At 38.8% G+C, this 22,610-nt stretch overlaps 1 protein-coding gene across 1 annotated transcript in view; it reads right to left on the reverse strand.

The window, feature by feature from the left end:
- Positions 1-22,610, reverse strand: part of MYO9B (myosin IXB) — a 38,782-nt gene that overhangs the window by 1,504 nt on the left and 14,668 nt on the right. Inside the window, exons 7-39 of the mRNA XM_050910425.1 lie at positions 22,329-22,458; positions 21,758-21,847; positions 21,404-21,520; positions 20,983-21,117; positions 18,882-19,003; positions 18,136-18,277; positions 17,656-17,851; positions 17,010-17,085; positions 16,457-16,546; positions 15,294-15,404; positions 14,163-14,202; positions 13,511-13,633; positions 13,013-13,093; positions 12,696-12,806; positions 12,027-12,149; positions 11,371-11,520; positions 11,101-11,267; positions 9,771-10,712; positions 9,160-9,226; positions 8,657-8,787; positions 7,836-7,993; positions 7,536-7,726; positions 6,969-7,067; positions 6,272-6,448; positions 5,747-5,788; positions 5,096-5,207; positions 4,842-4,912; positions 4,180-4,372; positions 3,723-3,851; positions 2,990-3,095; positions 2,118-2,249; positions 1,024-1,147; positions 502-549 (exon numbers count right to left, since the gene is read on the reverse strand). Coding sequence (XP_050766382.1) covers positions 502-549; positions 1,024-1,147; positions 2,118-2,249; positions 2,990-3,095; positions 3,723-3,851; positions 4,180-4,372; positions 4,842-4,912; positions 5,096-5,207; positions 5,747-5,788; positions 6,272-6,448; positions 6,969-7,067; positions 7,536-7,726; positions 7,836-7,993; positions 8,657-8,787; positions 9,160-9,226; positions 9,771-10,712; positions 11,101-11,267; positions 11,371-11,520; positions 12,027-12,149; positions 12,696-12,806; positions 13,013-13,093; positions 13,511-13,633; positions 14,163-14,202; positions 15,294-15,404; positions 16,457-16,546; positions 17,010-17,085; positions 17,656-17,851; positions 18,136-18,277; positions 18,882-19,003; positions 20,983-21,117; positions 21,404-21,520; positions 21,758-21,847; positions 22,329-22,458 — 4,726 coding nt within the window. The remainder of the gene's footprint in view (positions 1-501; positions 550-1,023; positions 1,148-2,117; positions 2,250-2,989; positions 3,096-3,722; positions 3,852-4,179; positions 4,373-4,841; positions 4,913-5,095; positions 5,208-5,746; positions 5,789-6,271; positions 6,449-6,968; positions 7,068-7,535; positions 7,727-7,835; positions 7,994-8,656; positions 8,788-9,159; positions 9,227-9,770; positions 10,713-11,100; positions 11,268-11,370; positions 11,521-12,026; positions 12,150-12,695; positions 12,807-13,012; positions 13,094-13,510; positions 13,634-14,162; positions 14,203-15,293; positions 15,405-16,456; positions 16,547-17,009; positions 17,086-17,655; positions 17,852-18,135; positions 18,278-18,881; positions 19,004-20,982; positions 21,118-21,403; positions 21,521-21,757; positions 21,848-22,328; positions 22,459-22,610) is intronic.

Raw genomic sequence — 22,610 nt, forward strand, 5'->3', positions numbered from 1 at the left:
CAGATTTATGTGTAACACTTCTCAGTCATAAGAAGCTATACAAGCCTTGACTGTCTACTAGTTGCAAGGTGGAAGACAAATGAGTAGGCCAAATGAAAGGCTGACAGAATTGATGTAGTTAGTTAGTTATCCATACAAATGTTTCAAAAAGTAATAGAATTTTTTCTATTCAGCTGATTTCTGGGGTTTTGTTACCTTTTTTGAAGCATAATAATTTGATTTGCCAGCCTCAGCTTAGTTTTAGTAGTCACTTATAAGTAATATTGTTACATTCAATACCAGTTACATTCAGAATGTCTACAAAATATCAGAGTCATGACAGAACAGGTCAGCAGCCCTGCATGCAGTCTGGGGAGAAGGTTGCACCAATACATGCAGTCTCAATTGTTCAAAAGAGTATTTAAAACCAAGTTACAATACATGTAGTAAGTATTTTAGTCATGCAATAGTACCATAAGAAAAAAAAAAACCATGCACTCTTAACACAGGCAGTGTACATACCAGCATCCCCTCATAAGGGGAAGAAAACCCAAGTTTTACAGGCCAGAGCTAGAGAGAGATGAAGACCAAGTTCACTATATGTGGCTTGTGATCAGACAGAGTTTGGTTTGTTTTAATCAGTACAACAAAAACAAAAGAAAAAGTGTATTTGCCCTAATAGAACACAGCATATTTTTGTCCGCCATCCATCTCTGGAGTGAAGAAACTCCTTTGCCATGTAAGAGACTCAGCAATCTTAGTTCTACTGATTGAATTATATGGGAATAGATTTTGACCACTACCAGAGCAGATCCCCACCCCCACGCCCTTCATTTATCCAAGTGAGACTCCAGTGCAGCTGTATATTTAGCTCCTACCTACAGCTCTGGGCAAGTCCAAATCCCTTTTCTTCTTATCTTGCAACTGATCTTTGACTTACTGGATGGGATGGACAGGATAAATAAATAGCACATCCCTTCCCAAGAAACTGGTGGGATGCTTTCTGCTGGATGGCGTGGTTCTGTGGTTTATTTCAACACTTACCGTATTCTGCCGAAGCAATGAGAGTCGTCGACAAGCGATGCTCTCAGCTGCTTCCAGCTGATTTATTTCATCCATTTTTATCTTGTACTTCCTTATCTGTTCCTTTATGAGCATCTCTACACACCTGGACAAGAGGGCAAGAGTTTATTGAGCAGCTTCATACTATAAAAGCTCTGGGGACAACCATGGTGGGATGAGATGCCTCTCCTGGCTTGGGGATGTTTGCCACACACACACGTGGATGGCATGCAATCAAAGCGTCCCAATGCATGCCTTACAAAGGGGTAGCACTGCATGGTCACAGAGTGAAGAGTCCAACACAGCAAGCAAAACAGGACAGACTGTTAAAGGTAACGGCACATGTTCTTCCTGGGATCACCAGAGCCTCTCACACTGACTGTATACAACAATGGTAAGCAAACAGTCATTACCATGGCTGCTAACTGCTTCTGCTTCTTCTACCTGTCTTCCCTGTGTTGGCACAGACTGGTAGATACAGAATGAGCCTGCAACCGCCCTTTTCCACCTCTATGGCCCCATGGCTCAGTAAGAAGTTACAAAAAGCTGTCATTTTTCAAACTCTGTTTTCATTGGAGGCAGATGCAAGGCCAGCCATGCAGTGAGGATGGCGAGGGGCATTCAGAGAGCCAGAGCTGCTGGAGGGTGAGGAGAACAAAGAGGATCAAGGACAGAACCTTCTTCAATTCAAGGAACAACGTAGAAGAAACTATCAGGGGTTTCCAAGTATGCAGGAGACAGTTTAATTCTATACCGTACTGTTTATTATGGCTTGTATCCCAGCAAAATACATATGATTAGTGTGCAACCCCTCAAAAGATTATCTTGATGTAAAATACAAACCTGATATTTAAGATTTAAAAGTCATCCTACTTTATGCTTTGTAAACTTGAGACGGGTGGAAGGACTCTGAGAAGGGCATATAAATTGGCAGCACTAGCAGAGCCAGAATTGAGCAACTCTTAACCCTCAGTTTCTCAGCTTGATATGAATAAGGTTGTAACAAATGCAGGTAGTAGTACTGGCCTTCCATCATATTTCAAAGTACTACTATGCAGCGGACTGCTAAAACTTACATGGTTGTTTTTGAAACATCCTTCATGCTGGTTAAAGGGTCAGAGGTATCAGGACAACGCAAGAGGCATGGAGCAAAAACAATGGCCAAGGCATTGGGTGACATACGGTTGACATCTTCTATCAAAGCCACTCTGAAATTCAATGTTCAGAACAAAAAAAAGATTTTTTTTAAGGGAACCTTTCTAGAATACAAGCAATCTGATCAAACTTTGCCAGAGTTCCCACATAACAGGTAAGGAAATCTCTAGGGTACTAAGTATGTACAGCAGTTCAAATAAGTTTTAAAAGTACTTCACACCTACTAAGTAGACAAAGTTTCATGCATCAGAAATAGGAACAGGAAGCCACCCAGGTTAAGCTAGTCTGGTAGTCTCTCAAAGTATGTCTGGTGATTCAGTGCCTCCTCTTTAAAAATCCCTTTTCCCTATGTTCAGAGGGCCACTTGGAAAATTCTCAAGTTCCTTGGATAAGAGCAGCCCCTTTACCAGTACCATTTACCCCTGCTCCCAAGACGAGCATACGTGCAAGCATTTATAATCCTTATGCAGTCCCTACTAAGTACGCTAACATCCTCAGTTCACTATGTACCCATCCGTATAAAACCTGGTGTTCAGATGACTCACCAAGTCTTTCAGATCTACCTTGTCTTCAAAGCTGTTCTTACCTGATTTGATACAAATACCCCAGATGGTGGAAGTAAGCATGCGTCTGTTTTTAAGCACAACTATCAACTTCAATTCTTTCATTTCTAAACCAGCAGCACAATCCCTACACTGACACTCAAGGGGTTTAAGATTTTAGAAAGCTTCCAAGAGGGACTCAAAAAAGTCACATGGAGTTTCTCTCCAAATGAAGTAATTAAACTCATTACTTGACGAGATGGAAGATGAGTCGCTCCAGGGTATTATGATTTGCTTGTGGAAGCTGTTCAAGGACACTGTAAATGGCACAGAGTTGCTCCTGTTTTTCTGGTAGTTCTGCACAAGGGGAGAAAGCACAAGATCATAATTGCTGTGCAACGCTACTGGAAAGCCACCAAGCACTTACTGACATTGTCTCAAACTGTCTGCAACAGACAGAGATTAAATTCTTAGAAGTCACGCTGTCATTTCATTTACCAATTGTTATAACTGGATGTTAAAGTACCCCTCGTGGCACTGCAATTTTCCTGCTTTTTCAGATGCTGCTGCTGTTAGCAATCATCAAGTGACACATCAAGATCTCCAACAATATTTTGGGTGCCTTACTCTCACTGAAGTTAAATGAATCTAAAGATCTGAGATATCTGGCTAGCTAGATCTGGTCCAGAACACCAAGGAGAAGAGAAAAACTGTACAAAGGGAAACCTATTCACATGCTCGCTGTTTTTAGAAAGGGCAGTTGTATAGTGACATTATGCTACAAAAAAAAGGAATCCTAAAGCAAGGTCAAGTAAGCTAGAGGAGAAATTCCCTGAAAAGTGTTTTATGTAAAATGTCTAAAATCATTGCTGTAAGTGTACTGCAATGAAGCTGCTTAGCCAACATGAGCATCTTAGAGGTTCTTTTCCCAAGGACACAGTAAGTTAAAGAAAAACCTTTGCTTCAAACGTTTCTAAAACCTACCTACAGCTCGGAGAAAATCATTGTACTGCGCAGATGTCATTAGTGGATCTGGTAATTCCCGTAGCCATTGCTTAAGGATCCCCGTAATAGTGTGAATAGGGTAATTCTCCAGTTTCACTGAGTTTGGATCTGAAAAGAAATGTTTTATTTCGAGCAGTTCATTCCTTTGATGTACACAATGGGACCCCAAAGAAATAACATTAGACATACTCAAATCACCTGCTCACAGAATCAAAGTGGCAATTCAGAAGGAAAAAAAAAAAGAAAAAGTCTGTTGATAGTCACTTATATGTACCAAGAAGCTTTTCCCAGCCAACAAAAATAATACAGCCTGCATGGCCACCAAAAAGCTGTTTTTAAAACACTAAGAAGTGCCAGATACTTTCAGATAGAAGAGGATTGCAGGGAAAACTGATATCATGCAAGGAAGTCAAAAGGGTGGACAACATTGCCTGACCTGCTTGCAGCAGCTGTTTCAGCTCCTTCATACGATTTGCTGACCCTGATTTCCTGTAAATGCCTTCTGTGTAGAGGCCGTGCATCTCCACATACTCTAGCAACTTCTCCATGACAATGGGGACTGAATTTCTCTCACTGGTCAGGGAACTCACACACACTCCAAAATGACGTGGTTCTGCATCCTGTTCATTCTGGAATTGATACAGGTCAAGCACTGTGAATACCTGTTCCCAAGCTAGAAAATTCCACTGTTTCATGCTACAGTTAGCTTATGCTTCCAGAAATAAAAGCTGAGTGTTTTATTCTAGCTTGCTACAAGCCTTTGATCATAAGGCAGATTTCCTGAACTGCAGCAATAAAGAAACTGCATGGTACACATTGAAGGATTTCTTTAACAGTTTGTCCAACACAGCACGCATACTCTAAAGGAAGAGGTCCCAAATTAGCTTGAGTATCACCTTTCAGAAGAATGTTCTGTTTCTGCAACTGCAGGACCTGACTCTGACTATATGCAGACAGAGAAGCGAACTTAACTGTTTAAGCAATTTTTATTCAGTGCCTGAACATCCACTGTTCATTTGCTGAAGAAAAAAAAAAGCAGCATTTTGCATGCATCACTCATGGTATCACAGTACCGCATCCCAGATCTGCAGTTCTTACCTTTTTTCCACAGGATGTACAGCTGCTCTGGATTTTGGACATGCATTTCTTGTGGCAAGTCAACTTGCAAACTAGAGAATTGAGCAAATGTTAGAAGCATCCCAAACGACATTAAAATGCTAAGTATCTTGTCTTACTCACTTACTATATAACCTGCATGTACTGCTCACTAAGCCCCATCTGTACATGCCAAAGTTACAAGCAATCTGCACATACTGTAAACTAAGTGGCAAGAATGAGGTGTTTTCGCTTACCACTGCAGAGACAGGCCTTTTCCATGGGCCAGATGTAGGATGAGCAGTGTTCACACGACTGCCGTATGCTCACTTGGTAGTTTGTGAATACGTGGCCATTGTGTTCTTCAATCTGGTGGGAGACAGGAGGAACATAATGGACTTTTTTTGCCTTTTTTAGTTGTATTAAAAATAATAAAACCTACCCTATCTTAGATTTTCCACTTTTATTTTACAATTACAGCTGATGGGTTTGACCTTGAAACCAAATTGCACCCTATCTTAAGGCAGCTGGGTTTGCTGGATCATTTCATAATTGACTCGCCACCTTGGTTAAAGGTCACAGTGCAATACCTTAGCTATACTTTGTTATTAATATTTAGTAGTTGTTTTCCTTTAAACAGTCCCATGATTAGGAAAGCCATTAGGTTCTAAAAGATGCTATGGACAAGCAAGAAAATGCTTAAGTACCACCTATCACTGCATAAGCAAGATCTTTGATTCACGGAAAACAGTTTTATATTGTGTCACATCTTCCTAATAAAGGTAAGTGATTTAGCATGCAAAATAAAACAGAACTTCAGTACAAAAATCAAGCTCTTTCAAGAGTGTTTTTCCCTGTGTCCTGTGAGTGCAGCTGAGGACTTGGATTATTGCAAAAAAAGTACTTACTGCACGATCTTGTTTTCGTTTCTTCTTCTGGGCTTTGGTTTGCTGCAGTGGAATACAAAACTGGCATTAGTCTTTGAAATTCAGACATTCCATTCCCTTTTTTTTTCCTATTCAGTTTCCCAGACTCTACTTCACCTCCAGATATTTGAGACACTATACTGCAGCTTCAGCTTGGTATGAGGGTTGTCTGAGCTCCTACTGTCAACTTCCTAAAAAGCAACTGAGCTCACTGCCTGATGACAAAGCAATTCCATCTCTAAAACCTTCAGAGAACTCCTAAGTTTTCACCAAAGAAAATGTGCAAACACTTTAAGATTCTGAAAATACTAAAAGCTAAATAATGAACAATTCCAAAAAGGTGTATCAGCATTCAGAACTTGTTATACACGATTCATGTATGGAAAGTGTTTCCCAAATAATGAAGAATGCTATGGAAAAGGTTTCTGAGGTAACACAGGTTCCTTATCCTAGGAGAGTAACATTGTTTAATCATCCTATAAGCCAGTAACAGAGTAAGTTTTATACCTTGGGCTGCTCAGATTCCTCTTTTTTTGTATATCCTCTGGTGAATTCATCCAGAAGGGATTGGAAGAGATTCAAAACCAGCTTGACTTCTTTCTCTTCCCTTTTTTTGGCCAGATTTGTAACTAGAAGCTGGTAATTTTCCACCAGATCTTTGTAGCCAACATGGATTTGTCCATTCTAGAGAAGGAAAAAACATTATTCAGAAGACAGTCTTTTTGGATACCGTTGAGACAATTTCATATTTTTATGTGTTTAAGTTCAGAGGCGAGAAAGCACGCTCATGATTAAAGTAAAAGATAACAGCCCATGACAGAAACAAGTTAGCACACTTCCCTACTACACCATAGAAGAGCACTTGGCTGAGACAAGGCAGTGTCGGAAGAATATTGGAAAAGCTGTTGGCACTTCTCTTTGGTGTTTAAACACAGCAACGTTAAGAGGCTGAAGACAGCAAAATCCATCCATTTCTAAAAATAAGTTATGGCTGAGTAAATGAGAAAAGGGAAACAAAACAGTCTGCTTAAGATTACAGCAGAACTGTAAAATGTTCTTTTTCAAGTCTAACATTCAGTTTTGAATTCTATGCTAAGAGTTGCTGAATTGCTTTGTTAAAGAGCTGCAGGTCAAGCATTTAAACTGCACACTCAATTAATTTATTACCTACCAACCTTTCACTTTCTTGAGACTTACTACTTACAGGAGCAGAGTACATGGTCTTGATGTTTCCTCTAAACTTCTCTGTGGCTTCAAAAAACAAACATTCAACACCAGACTTCTGGGAGCGCAAGTCATTGATCTAGAAAGCAAATACATCTGCATCAAATGTCATTAAAACAAGAACATCCAACCAGTGTTAAGCTTCAGTTGCTGGGCTTAGTTATCTACGACCATTCCAATTATTTAAAACAACATATCTTAATGTACTGTGATGATGATACAAAATAGGAAAGTCAGGTAGGTAGGCTCTAGAGGACTATTTCCTTACAACTTGTTTTTTTAATACAACTTTTGCTGCCCACTTGTTTGTAAACAAACAAAGAACTAACATGAATGCCACGAGTATTTAATGTAACATAATGCATTTGGAGACTTAAAGGAAGGAATAGCAAGGGCCTTAATACAGACCTAATTCGGTCAAGCTATCAAATCAATTCCCCTTTGCTTTAAATCATAATATAAACTTGTACCTAGAAAAGTAGTCTTTAAAATTCCACACAAACAGTGAACATAGACCTGAATTTTATCATAGTTGAGTGCCTTTTACCTTGTTTAGGAGGAACTCATCAAGATGTTTCAGTTCATTGGCATTTGCAATCTCACGGACCATGGAAGCTCGCCAATTCTGAGACACACTTGAGATCTTGCTGATCTTAATAGTACGGTTCTTCTTTGTTTTACTGCTGTCTTTCACATGGCGCTCCCCTGCCTGGGGGCGACTTGGCTGTCCAGAAGAAGCTGGGAAAGAAATTAATTTGTGTATTAAAGCAGGATGACTGAACTCTGCAGTATTTGTTTCCATGCAAAACATTACAGAAAAGATGGATATTAAGTCACAGAAACTCACCTTCTGAAACTTTCTGGGTTCCTCCTGTTTCTGGAAAGAGGACACAAGATACAAGGGAGAGGCTATCTCCTTCATCAATCATATCAGGACTCTCCTTTGGAATTTTCTTGTCTGGCTTTTTCCCCAAAAGTCTACGCAAAGGACTTTTAAAAGCAGACCTGAACATAAAAGCAGACACAAGTTTGTCACATTAGTAATGGAAGCTGGCTCTACTACAAGAAAAGGCTCTTAACAGTACAGCTAACACCCACAATAGGATTAACCTCTATTGTGCATATTTCCTCTAAGGTGCAACCTGCAGAAAAACTGAGCAGCAGAAAAAAGGAAAGGCAGTCTGAAAGCACATCTGGACGTTCTGCTATTTACTAGATTAGAGCACTACCTGCAACAGACACAGAGACAACACATCACATATCCAAGACATCATTTCTGGCTTGGGAAGTCCCTGAGTTGCAGAATGCCACAAGCTGGAGGAGCAGGCCACGGAAACAGCATTACATGCTTGCTGGGTTCTTAAGCTTTTCTCTTGGTGTCTTATTTCTCAGTCTGGATGACAGTACTCTACATGAACCTTTGATCTGAGCCTGTATGGTGGTTCTTAAGTTAAAAAGAACCAGTTCAAAGACAACTGTCATGCAAGAAGCAGAGAATCTGTTCCTCAACAGGGTCAGATATCATGCTTCCATCAACACGAAGCAGCAACACAGCCACTCGTGTAGCTGATGTCAACACGTGTCTCAAGATGCCCAATTCAAGTACCAGTGGAAAATCTCCTTTTTTCATTTTCTTAAAGGCAGGCCAGTCACACACAGAATACATACTTGGCATCTATTTGCTGACTTGCTGGCTGCGTGGCAACGACTGCATCCGAGGTAGGTAAGAAGTCACTGGGCTTCTTTTGCACAGGATATTTCTTGTTGCCTTTTTCTTCTTCTATCGTATCTGGTGATTGCTACAGTAGAGAGGAGGAGTCAAAAAACCACATATTGAGTGAAACAGATTCTTTAAATGGTTTTAAAAACTAGAATACTGAAAAAAAGTTTGCTTCATCAAGACAAAACACTTTACCCAATAGATATTAGCTCACTAATATAAGATCCAAGTATATTTAATGCTTTGATCAAGGGTCCATTTATTAAAAATTAAGTTTTCAAATTGTTGTATAATATTTGCTAGTGAAATTTTTTTACATGGTTATCAAGCCAAAAAAATCAACCTGAAAGGAACACAGGCATACAGAACACACTATAGCCAATTATTCAATAATCTTTAATATTTATAAACAAGGATCATTAAGTATAAACATGCACAACAGCATCAGTACCTGATTCATGGCAATAGACTGGGCCAGTGTTGAGAGATCACTTAATGAAGACGAATTCCCCTTCTTTCTGCAATGTTAGAAGATTAGTTTCAGAATATATTTTATAGAAGTCTGTAGCCTCTTAACGTTTACCACCTTTTAAATAACCCACATATCAATGGCAGATCTGAGAGAGAATCCTGATCAACTCTTGCAACTCAATTTTAAATGCAAAATGTACTGGAGAAGTTAAAAAAAAAAAAAAGGTATGTCAGATTTCCTGCCATATCAGAGGGATGATGCTTGCAAACTGCAGGTCACTAAAACCTTGTTTTCAATGGACAAGAGACACATGAAAATAAACTCCAGACACCACTTTAACTAAAGCCCTGACTCTCCATTTTAATTCAGCAAGGCAGGCTTTGTATCTTTTGTTAGCTTCTGAAAACATTCTACCCATACAGATCCAACTGCAGGACTGGGAGCCAAGAAAAAGCAGCAGTTGTTCACAGCTCTATTTTCTCCCATAACACGCCCAGATGTACAGGCTCTCAGGAGTTCTCCATCTAATTTTAAATATTACAGATGTCTGTTTTCTGAAAAAGTCAAAATAATTAGGAAGCTGCCCTTACTCTAGCTGATCCCGAGGAGACTTATCCGCACGTGTTCTTTCATCCAAAGACTGACTCAGCATATCATTCTGACTGGCATCAGACTGTCTCTTTCCTTTCCACTTCTCTCTCTTGTACTTTAGCTTCCCTGGGTCATCCACATATCTCTGGATTGGGGAAGAAGTGGGACTATCCAGATCTTTGGTTGCCTTCTGAACAAGACGTTTGTTTTTATCTGCCCAGCATTCAGCTGGGATTTGAAAGCTCCCAGTAGCAGATAGCGTATTATGAAGATTCAGTGCAAGATTTGTCGGCCTTTCAGGGCAGTTAAAGCTTTGGCTGCCTTTTATCTGGTTATTTTGATTCCCCTGTGTTTTCATTCTATCAGTTGCCTTATCTGCTTCTGATACTTGCTCAGGAACAGAACTACTTTCTTTTATCTCGCTTGACGGTGACATGTCTGAAAGAGCTTTTTCTTCACTTGGACTTTTCTCTCCCTCGCTGCTTCCTTGAAGGACAGCATCTTGTGCTGTGGATTTCTTTGGCACTGGAACAGTTTCCAGGGCCTCTTCAGAAGAAGTTTGTTCCTCATGGCACAGTAAAGATGGTCCTTCAAAGGAAAACAGGACATGCTTATTCTGCAACTCGTTATGTTCCAGCCCCCTCTGCCGGCGAGATTCACGTTTCTCCCGGCTGTTTGTTACTTTCTCAGAGCCCTCTGTCGTGTTCTTCTGTGGTAATGCAGCTTTTTCAGATGAGCTCAGGTTTTTGGCTTGCTCGTTTGGAGTTTCATCTCCGTCCCCAACAGCTTGATCCAGCTCTGACTTGTGTTTCGCAGGCAACTGATCTGTTGCTGGTTCACTGTGCTCGTCCTTGCTCATATCATTCTCTCTCTCTTGATCTTCCTGCAATTCTCTCTGCTTTTCTTCAGCTTTCTGCTTTTCTATAGCCATTTTCTGAAATCTGTTAAGAATTTGTAAGATGAAAACACAAATATTTAATGCCCAGTGGTCAAGAAAAGTACCCAACTGTTTAAATGCAGCCTAAATAGCAATACAGACACAAAGTACAAATACACTAACAGTCCCAGTATGACTGCATGGAGGTCTGCTTATTAGGACTAGCATGCGTCAGTGCAGCTCAGCTGAATAATGCTCAAGTACTGAGCACTTAACCAGTTTCCACACAGCACTAGCCATTTGATACTGACTGCAGTATCACACGGTAATAACTATCTTTAAGTTGTTTATTAAGTCAACATATCACACAGAAAATGAGCTTGGCAGGTGAAGCCAAGTAACTAAGTGGTTAAAATGCATGTTTTCATATCATATTGCTCCTCTTCCTTTACCTCTTACGCTGTAGATGCCCTCTGACCATCGCTTGCAGGAGACAAATTCTCCTTTTCTGCTGAAGGTAGCATTTTCGCTCCCTGTATCTTCGCCATACTGACTGAATATAAATGGCAGCATTATTCCTCTGCAGTGCCATCCTAACACAACGGGAACGCCAGCAAGCCTAAGAAGGGAGATTTCTAAAGTAAGGGAGGGGTACTTGAAGGTGGAGAGTGTTATTTGAGAGGGTTTGTTAGGAAAAGAAGATTGGCAATTCTCAAAGATACCTGTAAAACAATGGCTGCCTGCCGTGTTCTGAGAAAGCGTCTCCTTTCTAAAACCATCCTCAGCCAGCTCTGAAGGAGAATGATTTTCCTGATCACTTCTTTGTGTAGTGTATCCTGTAGTATCTGCCGTTCAGCCTCTTTCATAAAAACCTGCTCAGTTAAAGAAAAGTTCATCAATAAACAGTTAATAGGAGCCTTTCAGCCCCCACTGGAGGTATCTCCACAAGCTAAAAAATGAGAACGGTAATACTTATTATTGAACTAAACCTTATGAGCTGACAGCACACCCAAAAAGTAAAAGTCCTTTTGTTTTACCAAATCTCACTGTTTAGATTCCAAAACATACAACTGTACTTACAGCCTTCAAATCATAGAACCCTTCTAAAATGAAAACATTGACCTGTTTGACAAATGCCAATAGCAACAATTTCCCAAAAGTAATAGCCATATAATACAGAATTGTGCTGTATTGCAGGAAGACAGGTTGGCATCAAAAACAAGGAGGCAACTACTAACATCTGTGTCAACATTTGCAAGAGTTAAAATAGCTAATTTAAATATAAAATGCAGAAAAGAGTAACACCTGTAAATGAACTGCACTAAATTTTTCAGTGTATATCAGTATTTCTTATGGGCTCATGGAAAGTTTCACAGACCTTGGTCTTCCCTATTTGATAGTAGTTTTCATCCAGTTTTAGTTTATTCAAATAAACAGAAATGTCTTCCTTAGAGGCTTTGGCATTTTTGGGCAGTAACACCTGAAACTGGTCTATGAATTCCTGTGAAAAGCAGAGACAGCAAGAGATCAAAGTTAGAAGGCAATTCACAAGTTTAAAGTAGATTTCTAAAATAAAGCTAAGACATCTAAGCTATAGAGGTTTGAAAGTACTTATTTCTCACTCCAAATTGAGCTATTTTCTCCTACTCTGTAAAACGCAGGCTTCATTCAGCCTCCAGTTAACAGTAAAGATCACCTACATGTGATCTATAAAGCTACACGCACAGAGTATTTTATAGAAAACTAATTCACGTACAGAGACAGCAATGTGCAGCACTGATTGCTTATATTCGCAACACAGCACTCAGAATGCTCTCCTTCATGCAACTAGTAGAACAACTTACTGGTAGATGACTCACAGAATAGTTTAGTGTACAACTTGTTACCATGCAGGCTCTGTCACAACTACAATGAATTTTTACAGTTCATCCCAAGTGGTCATGAGCTTCATATGAAGAGAGAGACAAAAGACTCTGAGGCAATGTGTGTTTTTCCAAAAAGAGCAGGTATTTCTGAAAGCATAATCCACTTCCAGTTCCTCACATACCTGGAATGTATATTTGGCACTGTAGCCAGATCTTCTGATTCGCACAGTTTCTAGCATGCCAGTGTATCTTAACTGTTGAAGCACCAAGCTTTCATCAAAAAGCATCTCTTTCTGAAAAAGATCAGCAGTCAACAGCTAGTAAATGCCTGAAGAGTCCTATTTCTGTCCAGTAGAGAAAGCACATTCTGTTTTCACACCCTAGTTACCTTTCACCTTCATACAGAATGACAGTGAACAAGTTGAAAGAGATCTATTACAAGGCTAGAAGACTTAGATCCTCAGCAGTCAGATCAGACCAGCTCTTAAGGCAGTCTTACCTTCTCAGCATTGGAGCGGATGCAACGGATGAAGAACGGCTCAGCTTTACCCAGTGTCTCCAATAACTTATTAAGGGAAGTCTGAAATGAACCAGGACATTCCTCAGAAACAAGGCTGTTTCAGATCTGATGGCTACACAAAATTGTATTTCATCCAATATGGAGGTTCTCTCATACTGCACAGCAGATCCCTGTATTTGTTTTTACCTTTTCTCAAGATAATTAAAAGTGGGGTTCGCATATGCTGTAACAGTACCACTAGATCTGCATACAAGGATGAGGCTGATCGGTACAGAGAACTAACACATTTCATAGCATAAGAGTAGTCTCTAAATGTAGTTTAACTTTAATCAAGTAATAAACCCTACGTCAGAGAAATCCCAAGAATAAAAACCACTTTGTTTTTCAAGCACGATCAGCCTACATCAGACCAGGAAGGTCTGTTCCCATGAGCTCAGGGTGCACTCAGAGGTGTGTACCACCACATCAGTCACCTACCTGGAACTGTGCGCTTATGCTAGGGGGTTTCTTCTTTTTGTGTAAGTGCAAGAGGGATTTTGTAGTTCGATCATGCAGAGTCATGCTTACTATGAGCTTCAGAGATTTGGAATCCAGCAAGTTCTAGAAGAAAATTTTCATAATCAAAGTGCAAGTCTCTTAACTGAAGGGGAAATATTTCTGTCTGCATCAAAATGAGTAAGAATGAAACCAACTACCTAGAGCTCCACATTCAATGACATGTTAGACTTCGTGATTATTTCTATTTCGGACCAAAGCATCTTCTTAAGAGTGAAAACTTTCCATTGCCCCATCCCAAGAGTGTAAGGTGAACAAGGTGAATTACATAATCACTGTGTTTGCCTTCCATGACTTGATTAGAAATGGCTTTACGTATTTATGGCATCTCTAGTCTAATTAAACAGATGCCAATTCACAATTTTTTCCTGTTCAGCAATTCTTATAAAGGTGAACATTTACCTACCCTAAAACTTCCTTTTTGACAATCTAAAGAGGATAAATGATACAACTTCCCTACACTACGAAACAGTATTTTCTGAAGTGAGTTCTGTCAATCAAAACAAATGTTCACAGTGAAAAAAAAACAAAAAACAAAAAACAAGAGAAATCTAAGTCTACTGAATAACTTTACCTTGGGAATGATCTGCTTTTGTTTGATACCTCTACTTTTCCTGTTAAAATATTAAAGATCATTTAAGAAAAAAATTCATGATTTTTGATTATTTCAGCAAGCCATAAGTTGGTGCAATTTATGAGGCAAGATGAAGGATAGAAGAAAATTAGCACAACAGCATCAGGGTGTGTTCATGCACGTCTCTTACAAGTGATCAATGCAAGAAATGCAAACTGCTTCGCAACAAGTTTTTTTTTTTTTTAAATAAACTCTTTAGGTATTGGAAGCTTTCAAAAGTGAAACATTTTCTCTAAAGTTAAAGCTATTAAAAACTGCAGTTGCACAGACTATTTTTGTGCAAGTTATTCGATTTAGCTAACTGTACAGACATTGAACTCTCATCATAATACTAAGGCACTATCAAATAAAAATACTTGATTCAGAAGTTATTGCTGCTTGCACCAGAACCCCTGTGAAAGTACTTAGCTGCTTACAGAAGGACAACACATGCCCCAGCACTCCACTTACAAATTCTGATACGTCTGAGATCATCCCCAGAACCTCCTGGGGCACTACACAAACCTCAGGCATAGCTCTCATCCACACACAGACAGTGAACTAGAAGCGGAAGCTCTCAGAAACAAGGCTATAGTTCACATCCTCCTAATTCTAAGCATGTTAACTCTGTGATGTAAGGCATGTTCCAACTCCATGCCACCCAGTTTACATTTATTTATTATACAACGGACCACAGACTGATTTTCTTACACATGCATAGGTGTGCACATGTAAAGAATCTCAACCCAGGAGTATAACACAGCATTAGCATCCTGAAATTCAGGAAACCTTTAGTTATAACTTGTGAGAGATTTCATTGTCGAACATTTTGCAACAACAAGCTTGTACTACATACTCCGGTTTTAAAGCAAGTTTACATGAAAAGTAGGTTTAACATTCAGCTAATGCAATGAAGCAACAAAGCATTCTCTGTAGCCTTTATATTTTTTAGAAGGAATTATTTTATTCTTAATTGTCTTGTTTAGTTTTTTGCAGAAGACAAAGTTGGGACAAGTATATTTTTTATGGACTAGAATAACTGCTTGGTTATTGTTGCACTTTCAAAGCAATACCTAGAGCACCAGAACTCACATGAAGTGGGAGCGGTGTTGAAGTCGACTGAGTGACCGAAGCAGCTTACAGGGATCACCACCCTGCCATGGAAGTCCTTTTATACTTGCGATGATTTGTTCATGCATGTCTCTAAAATGATTCACAGCAAAACAAAGATGGCAAACAAAGATACACAGCCATGAGAGAGGGGGAAACAAAAGGAGTTAAAAAACCAAGGGGTACCATCACCAAGTGTGCTCCAAACAGTAGCAGGTCAATCCCAGACTACTTTTTCCTAAGCATGAATGATTCTGATGTCAAGTCGGCACCTTCTACTCTGTCAGTGCCCTAAAATTTCATTACCAGGGTCTCATACTAAACTTACTCTCTAATTCTACCTTTTAATGTAAATTCTTGAGCCATCAATTCAGAAAACAGAGGGAAATTTAGCAAAATATACTTAATGGGCAAGGAACCTTTTTGTTAAGCTAAGTAGCCTTTTCAGGTAGATATGAGCTTCTTCATAATCAAGCAGTAAATACTTTTATATATAGATTTAACTACTAAAATGAGGCTGCTTAAGCAGACTTACATCAGAAAAGTAAGTTAAAAACTAGCTATTACAGGAATACTTGATGAAATTTTGTTTTTCATTTCCATTTCAAACTTATTCACACGTTTAGCTTTTCAAAGTAAGCCTGGGATGGTCCCTAATTCATGGCAGATTCCATTATTTTAAGCATGCACCGTGCTTGTGAAGTGTGATGTCTTGGCACAGAACTTACCTTCTTTACTCTCCAGAGAGGCACAAACCAAAAATAACAGAAGCGTAAGAATCACTTCTGACTGTTAGATGCTATCACCATTCTGAGCTGCTCACTGAGGCAGCAACATTATTACAGGCAGTTGCTTGCTTCCCTTGGTACCTCTGAATGTTTTTGAATACCAAGATTTTGTTTTAAGATATCACAAGGGAACAGATATGTTATGCTACAACCAATCCTTTCACCCGAATTGTATCTTTAGTTCTTAGTTGCCACAAGTGACAGAGACTGTCCGGGATGAAGTAATAATGAAGCAGCATGAAGTCACTACTTTATGTGTGCTTCATGGCTTCACTTTTACACAGAGCATGCTCAGAAGGTCAATCTGTCCAGGAATGTGCCTCCCTGGCCGTTAAGTGCAGGCCTATTTCTACTTACTTCTTGTTTTCATAAAAAGAAATGATGTCTTCAAAAGCATTTATATCGAAATCCTCAGAACAATCAAATGAGAAATCAAGCATTGAGCAGCTGCAAAAGGAACATGTATAAAACCTAAATACTCCATAGAAAGGCAAATATGCCTATACAGAGCAACGCGTGGAGGCAGTTCTGTAGGACTTGCCCTGCCTCCTAACCACGTCATAAGGCTGCAAAAAACCATGAGCACTCCTACGAATCCTTCAGTGACACAGACTGGCTGCAGAGGAACACACAATGCTAAAAGCAACATATACAAAGCACAGACAGAGAACTCAAACGCCCAGTAGTAAACGGAACTGAGGCTATGTCACTAACATTTGGTAGTACTGGGTCCTACATAAAACAAGCTAGAGTATTGTTTTGATAGTATTAAAAAAGGCCAAACACAACAAGATAGAAGAAATAAAACTTGCTATCCTTGTGGAAAGATATAGTTGACATTTGATATACGAAAATGCAACTCAGCAATCCAGGTCTTTTCCCTGATACAGGTTAAGTATGTGTTTCTCACCGATAAACTTTTTCTACTGGTGTATTTGATCTCTGGAGTTCTCCAAGGGGAACTCTGGGTCCTTGACGTACCACTCCTGTTACGAAATAATCAACAAGTTGAATTTTGACAAAGATATGAGCATAACAGGAAAAAAAAAACCAAACCAAAACCCACCAACTGTAACAAGCAAAATACGTACACAAGGGCCTGGAGCTTTTGTCTAGTACTTTAGCTATCAAGCTAGACCACTTTGTTTCTCAAACTCCCTACTGCTCAGAAAAGCTTTTCAAAATTGGTATTTAATCCTGAATACTCATTTGAAACTTCAGGAAGGTCTGAGAAGATCAAAACCAGTGATAAGACGAGCATGCATACCAGATCTAGTAATATCTTCCCCAGCTTTTACAAACAGGACTTCAAATGTGGCACAGCCTGCTGGAAATGGTGCACTTATTGGAGGAAGAAATCTGAATGATCTCAGATAAAAGTGACAATCTCTTTGGTGTGTGAATGTTAAGCCATTTTCACAAATCAGCTCTGTCCTTAGTACCAAACCAAGATCACATCTGGATAATAACATTTTGCTGTAAACTAGTTCTGTCAACAAGCACTAACTAATTGTACAGTATTTGAAAGTGTTTCCAGAGCATTTTTCATACCATACCTGCAGTCTTCTGAGCTCTCTGGCGTCCAGCTTCTGCAAAGACGGCCATTGCTCGAATAGCTGCTCGCAGAACTGCCCAACGGAACACAGCTACAGGGTCCATTCCTATCAGCTCCCGAACGTAAGCACTGTCACTGCTTCGTAGTAAAGCAACAATATCTGGTCTCATGTAATCCATATTTTTCTCTCTGAAATCCTGCAAAACAGGCACATTGAACCACAATCTCTCAGGAAAGCTGTGTTTTGACCCAAGGTATTAACCACTATTCAGAATAATTAATTATTCTAAATAGTTCTCACTATAGTGAACATTATCGTCCAGTCTACACCACCACCAAAAAAAAAAAAAAAAAAAAAAATCTAAAGTACATCTGAGGACATATCTGATCCAGCCCATTCCCAGCAAGTTTTCTACACCCGGACAAAAACTATCAGAAAGGCAAGGAATTTTTTTTTGTGGCCATCGGATCTATCACCTACTTTTATCTGGTATTTAACTTTCCCAGCAAAGTGTCGAATAATAAAAGCAGGCTCCATCACTGGGGTTCCAACAAAAAACTTGTTCTCCTCATGCTGCTGTTTGAATTTTGCAAGTAGAGTTTGGTTGGTGGCATGTGGAAAACTAGAATACAAAGCAAAAGAGGTCAGCTATTTTTCAAATACAGGTACGTTTATTGAGGTGCAAGGCGACAGTGAAGAACACCTACTGATCCTTGTGGAAACTATTGTATTGTCCAAGATCTCTACACTTTAATTGAGACTTACACCTGCTTTGAATCTTAGAGGTGGGCTTAATTTCTGGACCAAAACCAAACAGCTCCACACACAGCAGAATATTCTGAGGTTTCAAGTGTACATCAATGCTTCCTCCCACTTCACCAGTCAAGTTTAGTTAGCACCACATTAACTATTTACCACATTTGCTACTTAATGTTCCAAAGACTTACATACATGCATTTTACTTTAATTGTAATTCCACGGTAAAATACAGAAGTGAAAGTTTCTAAGTTTTTTTAAGCCAAAGTTCAATTTTAGCATCAATTTATATCACCACCATGTTGGAGTCATTAGAAGCAAACTAGAGTGTAGATCATAGTCATAAGATGACCCTTTGCTTCCCACAACATTCCTCTCCTTTTTAAAGTGCTGTATTTCTGTTCCCTTTCACAGTCCTTCCCTCCTCCCTGCCACACATTTTTTTTTTTCAGAAGACGTTTGTTGCTTACTTGCTTTCTTCATCCAGAAGATAGAAGAGGCCAGTGGGCTTCTTGCTGATTAAGTGAATGCAGGCCACATTATCAGTATAGTCAATATTGTGCCAAGTGATCCCTTCACTCTTATATTCCTCCTGTGTAGCTCAAGAAAATTCCCTCATCAGTACAGTGCCCTGACCTTTAATGTCCTGTGGTCTAAGTGCTTAAAAGACATCCTTGAACAGCTATGGCAAGTTGAGTTTGTTAGTTCAGGCAGCAGAAACAAAAATAAGGAAAATATTTATAAATAAGAACAGAACAGCAGGCATATTGGGTCAGATCAAAGGTCCACCTAGGCAAGTCACTGAACAGCAGATGCTTGGGGTAAAACTATCTGAAAACCAAAACAGTGAAAAGAATGTTTTGCTGTCCCTTCCCAGCAATCAGCACTAACTTGGAGTTAGACATTACATCTACATCGTTATATTAAAAACCCTAGGTAGACATATATTGGAGGAATTTAAGTCTATTTTTCTCTTCCATAGTTCTTGTATTAAGGGAAACGACAAATATTTAATATCAAGTTCCAGAATTTCCAAATTGCTCTGTCAGACAAAATAACAGAAGTTTCAAAACAGGTAGTTAAGCCCTACACAACATTAACACCAGAACTTCCCTAAGGAAACAACGTATATCGCTTAGGTTCAGAAAATTTGGAGCTCTCTGACAAGAGAATACGAAGGTCTTCTGCTGATGACAATGCATCAAATGCTTGACAGGACAAGCTTCACATTAAGATATGGAACTAAAATATCAGTTTTTCTTAATGCTGTAAATGCCCACAGAAAAAAACCCTAATGATATGGTACTATCATAAAAAAAGATATTGCACAGAAAATTAGCTAAATTAGTTTTATGTTTAACAAAAGACAAAGAGCACCTCTCACTGTTCCATATGACAATGATAAGAAATGGATTATTTTTAAGTAGGTAGAATTCAGTCTGCCTAATGACAGGCTGCTCAGTGTGCATGCCACATTACAGAACTGAAATGCCATTTTGCACAGACAAAAAAGCCTTTCTTTAAAAAGATATTGACATCCCCCCTGAGGGCCCTCATGCTGCAAGAGATACAGGAAATGGGTCATTCAAGGATTAAGCTTATTTGGAAAAATGGCATTAGAAAAAAGAAAACAATGTAACTATTTACTCTAGTTAGCCTGGATAGCCACTTCTGTCATAAATTACAAAACAGGGACCTCAACATTATATTTACATACGAAGTTTGTACGTTTGGTAATTTTCTTCTCTTTAAAATGCTTGTTTAAAGTTATCTACAAGTTGTTGACAAAATACCACATACTACAGAATGACTTCTCTCTTTCAGCAGGGTGACCTGAGAACAGTGCTTCAGCACAAACCAGAAAAAATCCAAGTCTAGAGCAAAAAAACCCCCAAACCTCAGTCTAGAAACAGGATCTGTTAGCTCTTGCAGCACTCAAAGCACTCTGTAAGATGATGATACCATCTGTGAACAATTAAATCAACATACACCAGTAATATCAGGATTTCAGAACTACTGCCAATATCAACATACAGTTGTATCCCCTAAATGTAGTCAGGTGGAAGAAGCAGCAAAGACTGGTTATTAAATATGTACAAACTGACAAAAATAAGAGAAACTGTTTCCCTACCATTAAAATAAAACAAAAACCTGAAACAAACACCTCATCTACCATTAAAAAAACCCCCAAAAACCCAACAAAAAAACCCTGAAACAAACACCCCACCTACAGACTTTCAATCTCAAAGTTTACAGTTTCATCTGACTTCTGTCTGGGAGTGCCTGAATGTTGTCTTAGTTTCTTGCAGTCAAGCAGAAACTTAATGCTAGCCCTCTGAAGAAAGACCCCGCTATCATTAGTATATGTAGAGCACTAAATACAGCAAAGCTACAACCTTCAAACAATAACAAGCAATAATAAAACAAGAAATTAAAAAATAAGACTTTTGGAAATATATTCAAGCAATTATAAAAATTATGCCATGGGGTTTTGCAGAATAGTGGCTAAGTTTGCATAACATATGAGCACTTGATACAAAAAAGTTTGTTTCAGCAACTCTAATTTCTTACCTGTTCCAATTTGAAAATATGCTGATTGAAATAATACTGAAGCTGCTCATTTGCATAATTTATACAGAACTGTTCAAAACTGTTGGTTTCAAAGTCTTCAAATCCAAAAATATCAAGTACACCAATGGACAAACACTAAAAGAAGATGTAGAAATCTAGTTAAGCAATCGGTCATACAGTGACTTAACCCACAACAGCTAACCATTACAAAAAGCACTGTAGTGTATGCTAATAGCTTTTGAATATTTAACAGTTATGTCTATTGTGAAAACAGAGATGATTAAATACTACCAAGAAATTTACCATGGACTTCAGAAGACTCAAAATTTATCCCAGATATCTGAACATGTCATCTATAGCATTGTCTGTTAGTTCTAAATACACAACTGTCTACAAAGACTTGTTTTTCTGAGAAGCTTACTGTAACAGATTCCTCCATGTCCTTCTTATTAAGGAGCGCATGATTAATTCGCAGAACAATCCAATCAAACAGAGCACTGTATAAGGACTTTGCCATTGAATCACGAGCTGTTATTGCCTGCAGATGAAACAATGGTCAGAACTTTGTTTAAAAAAGCATTTCTATTTCAGACCAGTGTCACTCAAACGTTACAAACCTAGCAGAGACAAATAAAAACAAAATTTTCCTTTAATGCTAACTTCTAACTTTCCAAACATCCCTCACTAAATGTGAAAGCGTACCATATTAGCTTTTTTATCCAAAAAAGCAAGTTTCAGTTATTTAAAATCATTCTACTAGTGTGCTTTTACTCACCTCATTGAGACTATATGGCAAAATAAGCTTATCATTAGCAGTCACAGTTTTTCTTTTTGTTAGCACTTCTACTAGAATTTCTCGTTTAACCTTCAAAACAAGCAAGAACAAGAGTTACTGTCAGCCTCAGAATCCCCAACGAGTAATTTGATAGCAACAGTGGACATACAATTTCCTCAGAGAAGCCCAAGCTCATTGACAACAGCTACGTTTATTATTCATCAATAGCTTTACAAGTTCTTCAACTTCTTTAAATTATTCTCAGCTTAGATTCGTTCAGATGTTTCCCTATGGTGGCGAAGAACACAACTCCACTAAATTTATTCCTGCTCACCTCTAGGATTAGTGAGTAAACAAATTCTATTTCCATGCTATGGGCTATATTCCATCCCTAACCCAAATAATTTCACCAATTTCATCCATTTCCCCTCCCATAAGATAAACGTTGTGGAAGCACCATAAACCAGATCTAGATATAGCAAACTGGGCAACAAGATATTCAAGTAAAATGCTGAGGCAGAGCATGACAAAAAGCTGTATCAAACATTAGAGCTAAAGAGAAATACTCTACTTTCAAAAGCTGGGAAAGAATGTCCAACACTTCAGGAGGTCCTACTTCCAACCCTTCATCACGACCTGTAGCTTTCTTCTTGTATGTAACGTTACCCAAATAAAGAATAGCTGAAAGTATTGAAAAAATCCTAAGGAAGAAAAATTGAATTTTATAAGAATATTTCTTATGAGTTCATTATAACAGGTTAGCAAACTTAATTCTACTTCAAGAATTTGTCTGTAAGCCCTCAAATACTCAGTTCTCCTTGCTTCCTACTGGACTAAATGTGATCCCAACACA

Source organism: Gymnogyps californianus, chromosome 24 (genome assembly GCF_018139145.2).
Source record: "Gymnogyps californianus isolate 813 chromosome 24, ASM1813914v2, whole genome shotgun sequence".
Taxonomy (NCBI): domain Eukaryota; kingdom Metazoa; phylum Chordata; class Aves; order Accipitriformes; family Cathartidae; genus Gymnogyps; species Gymnogyps californianus.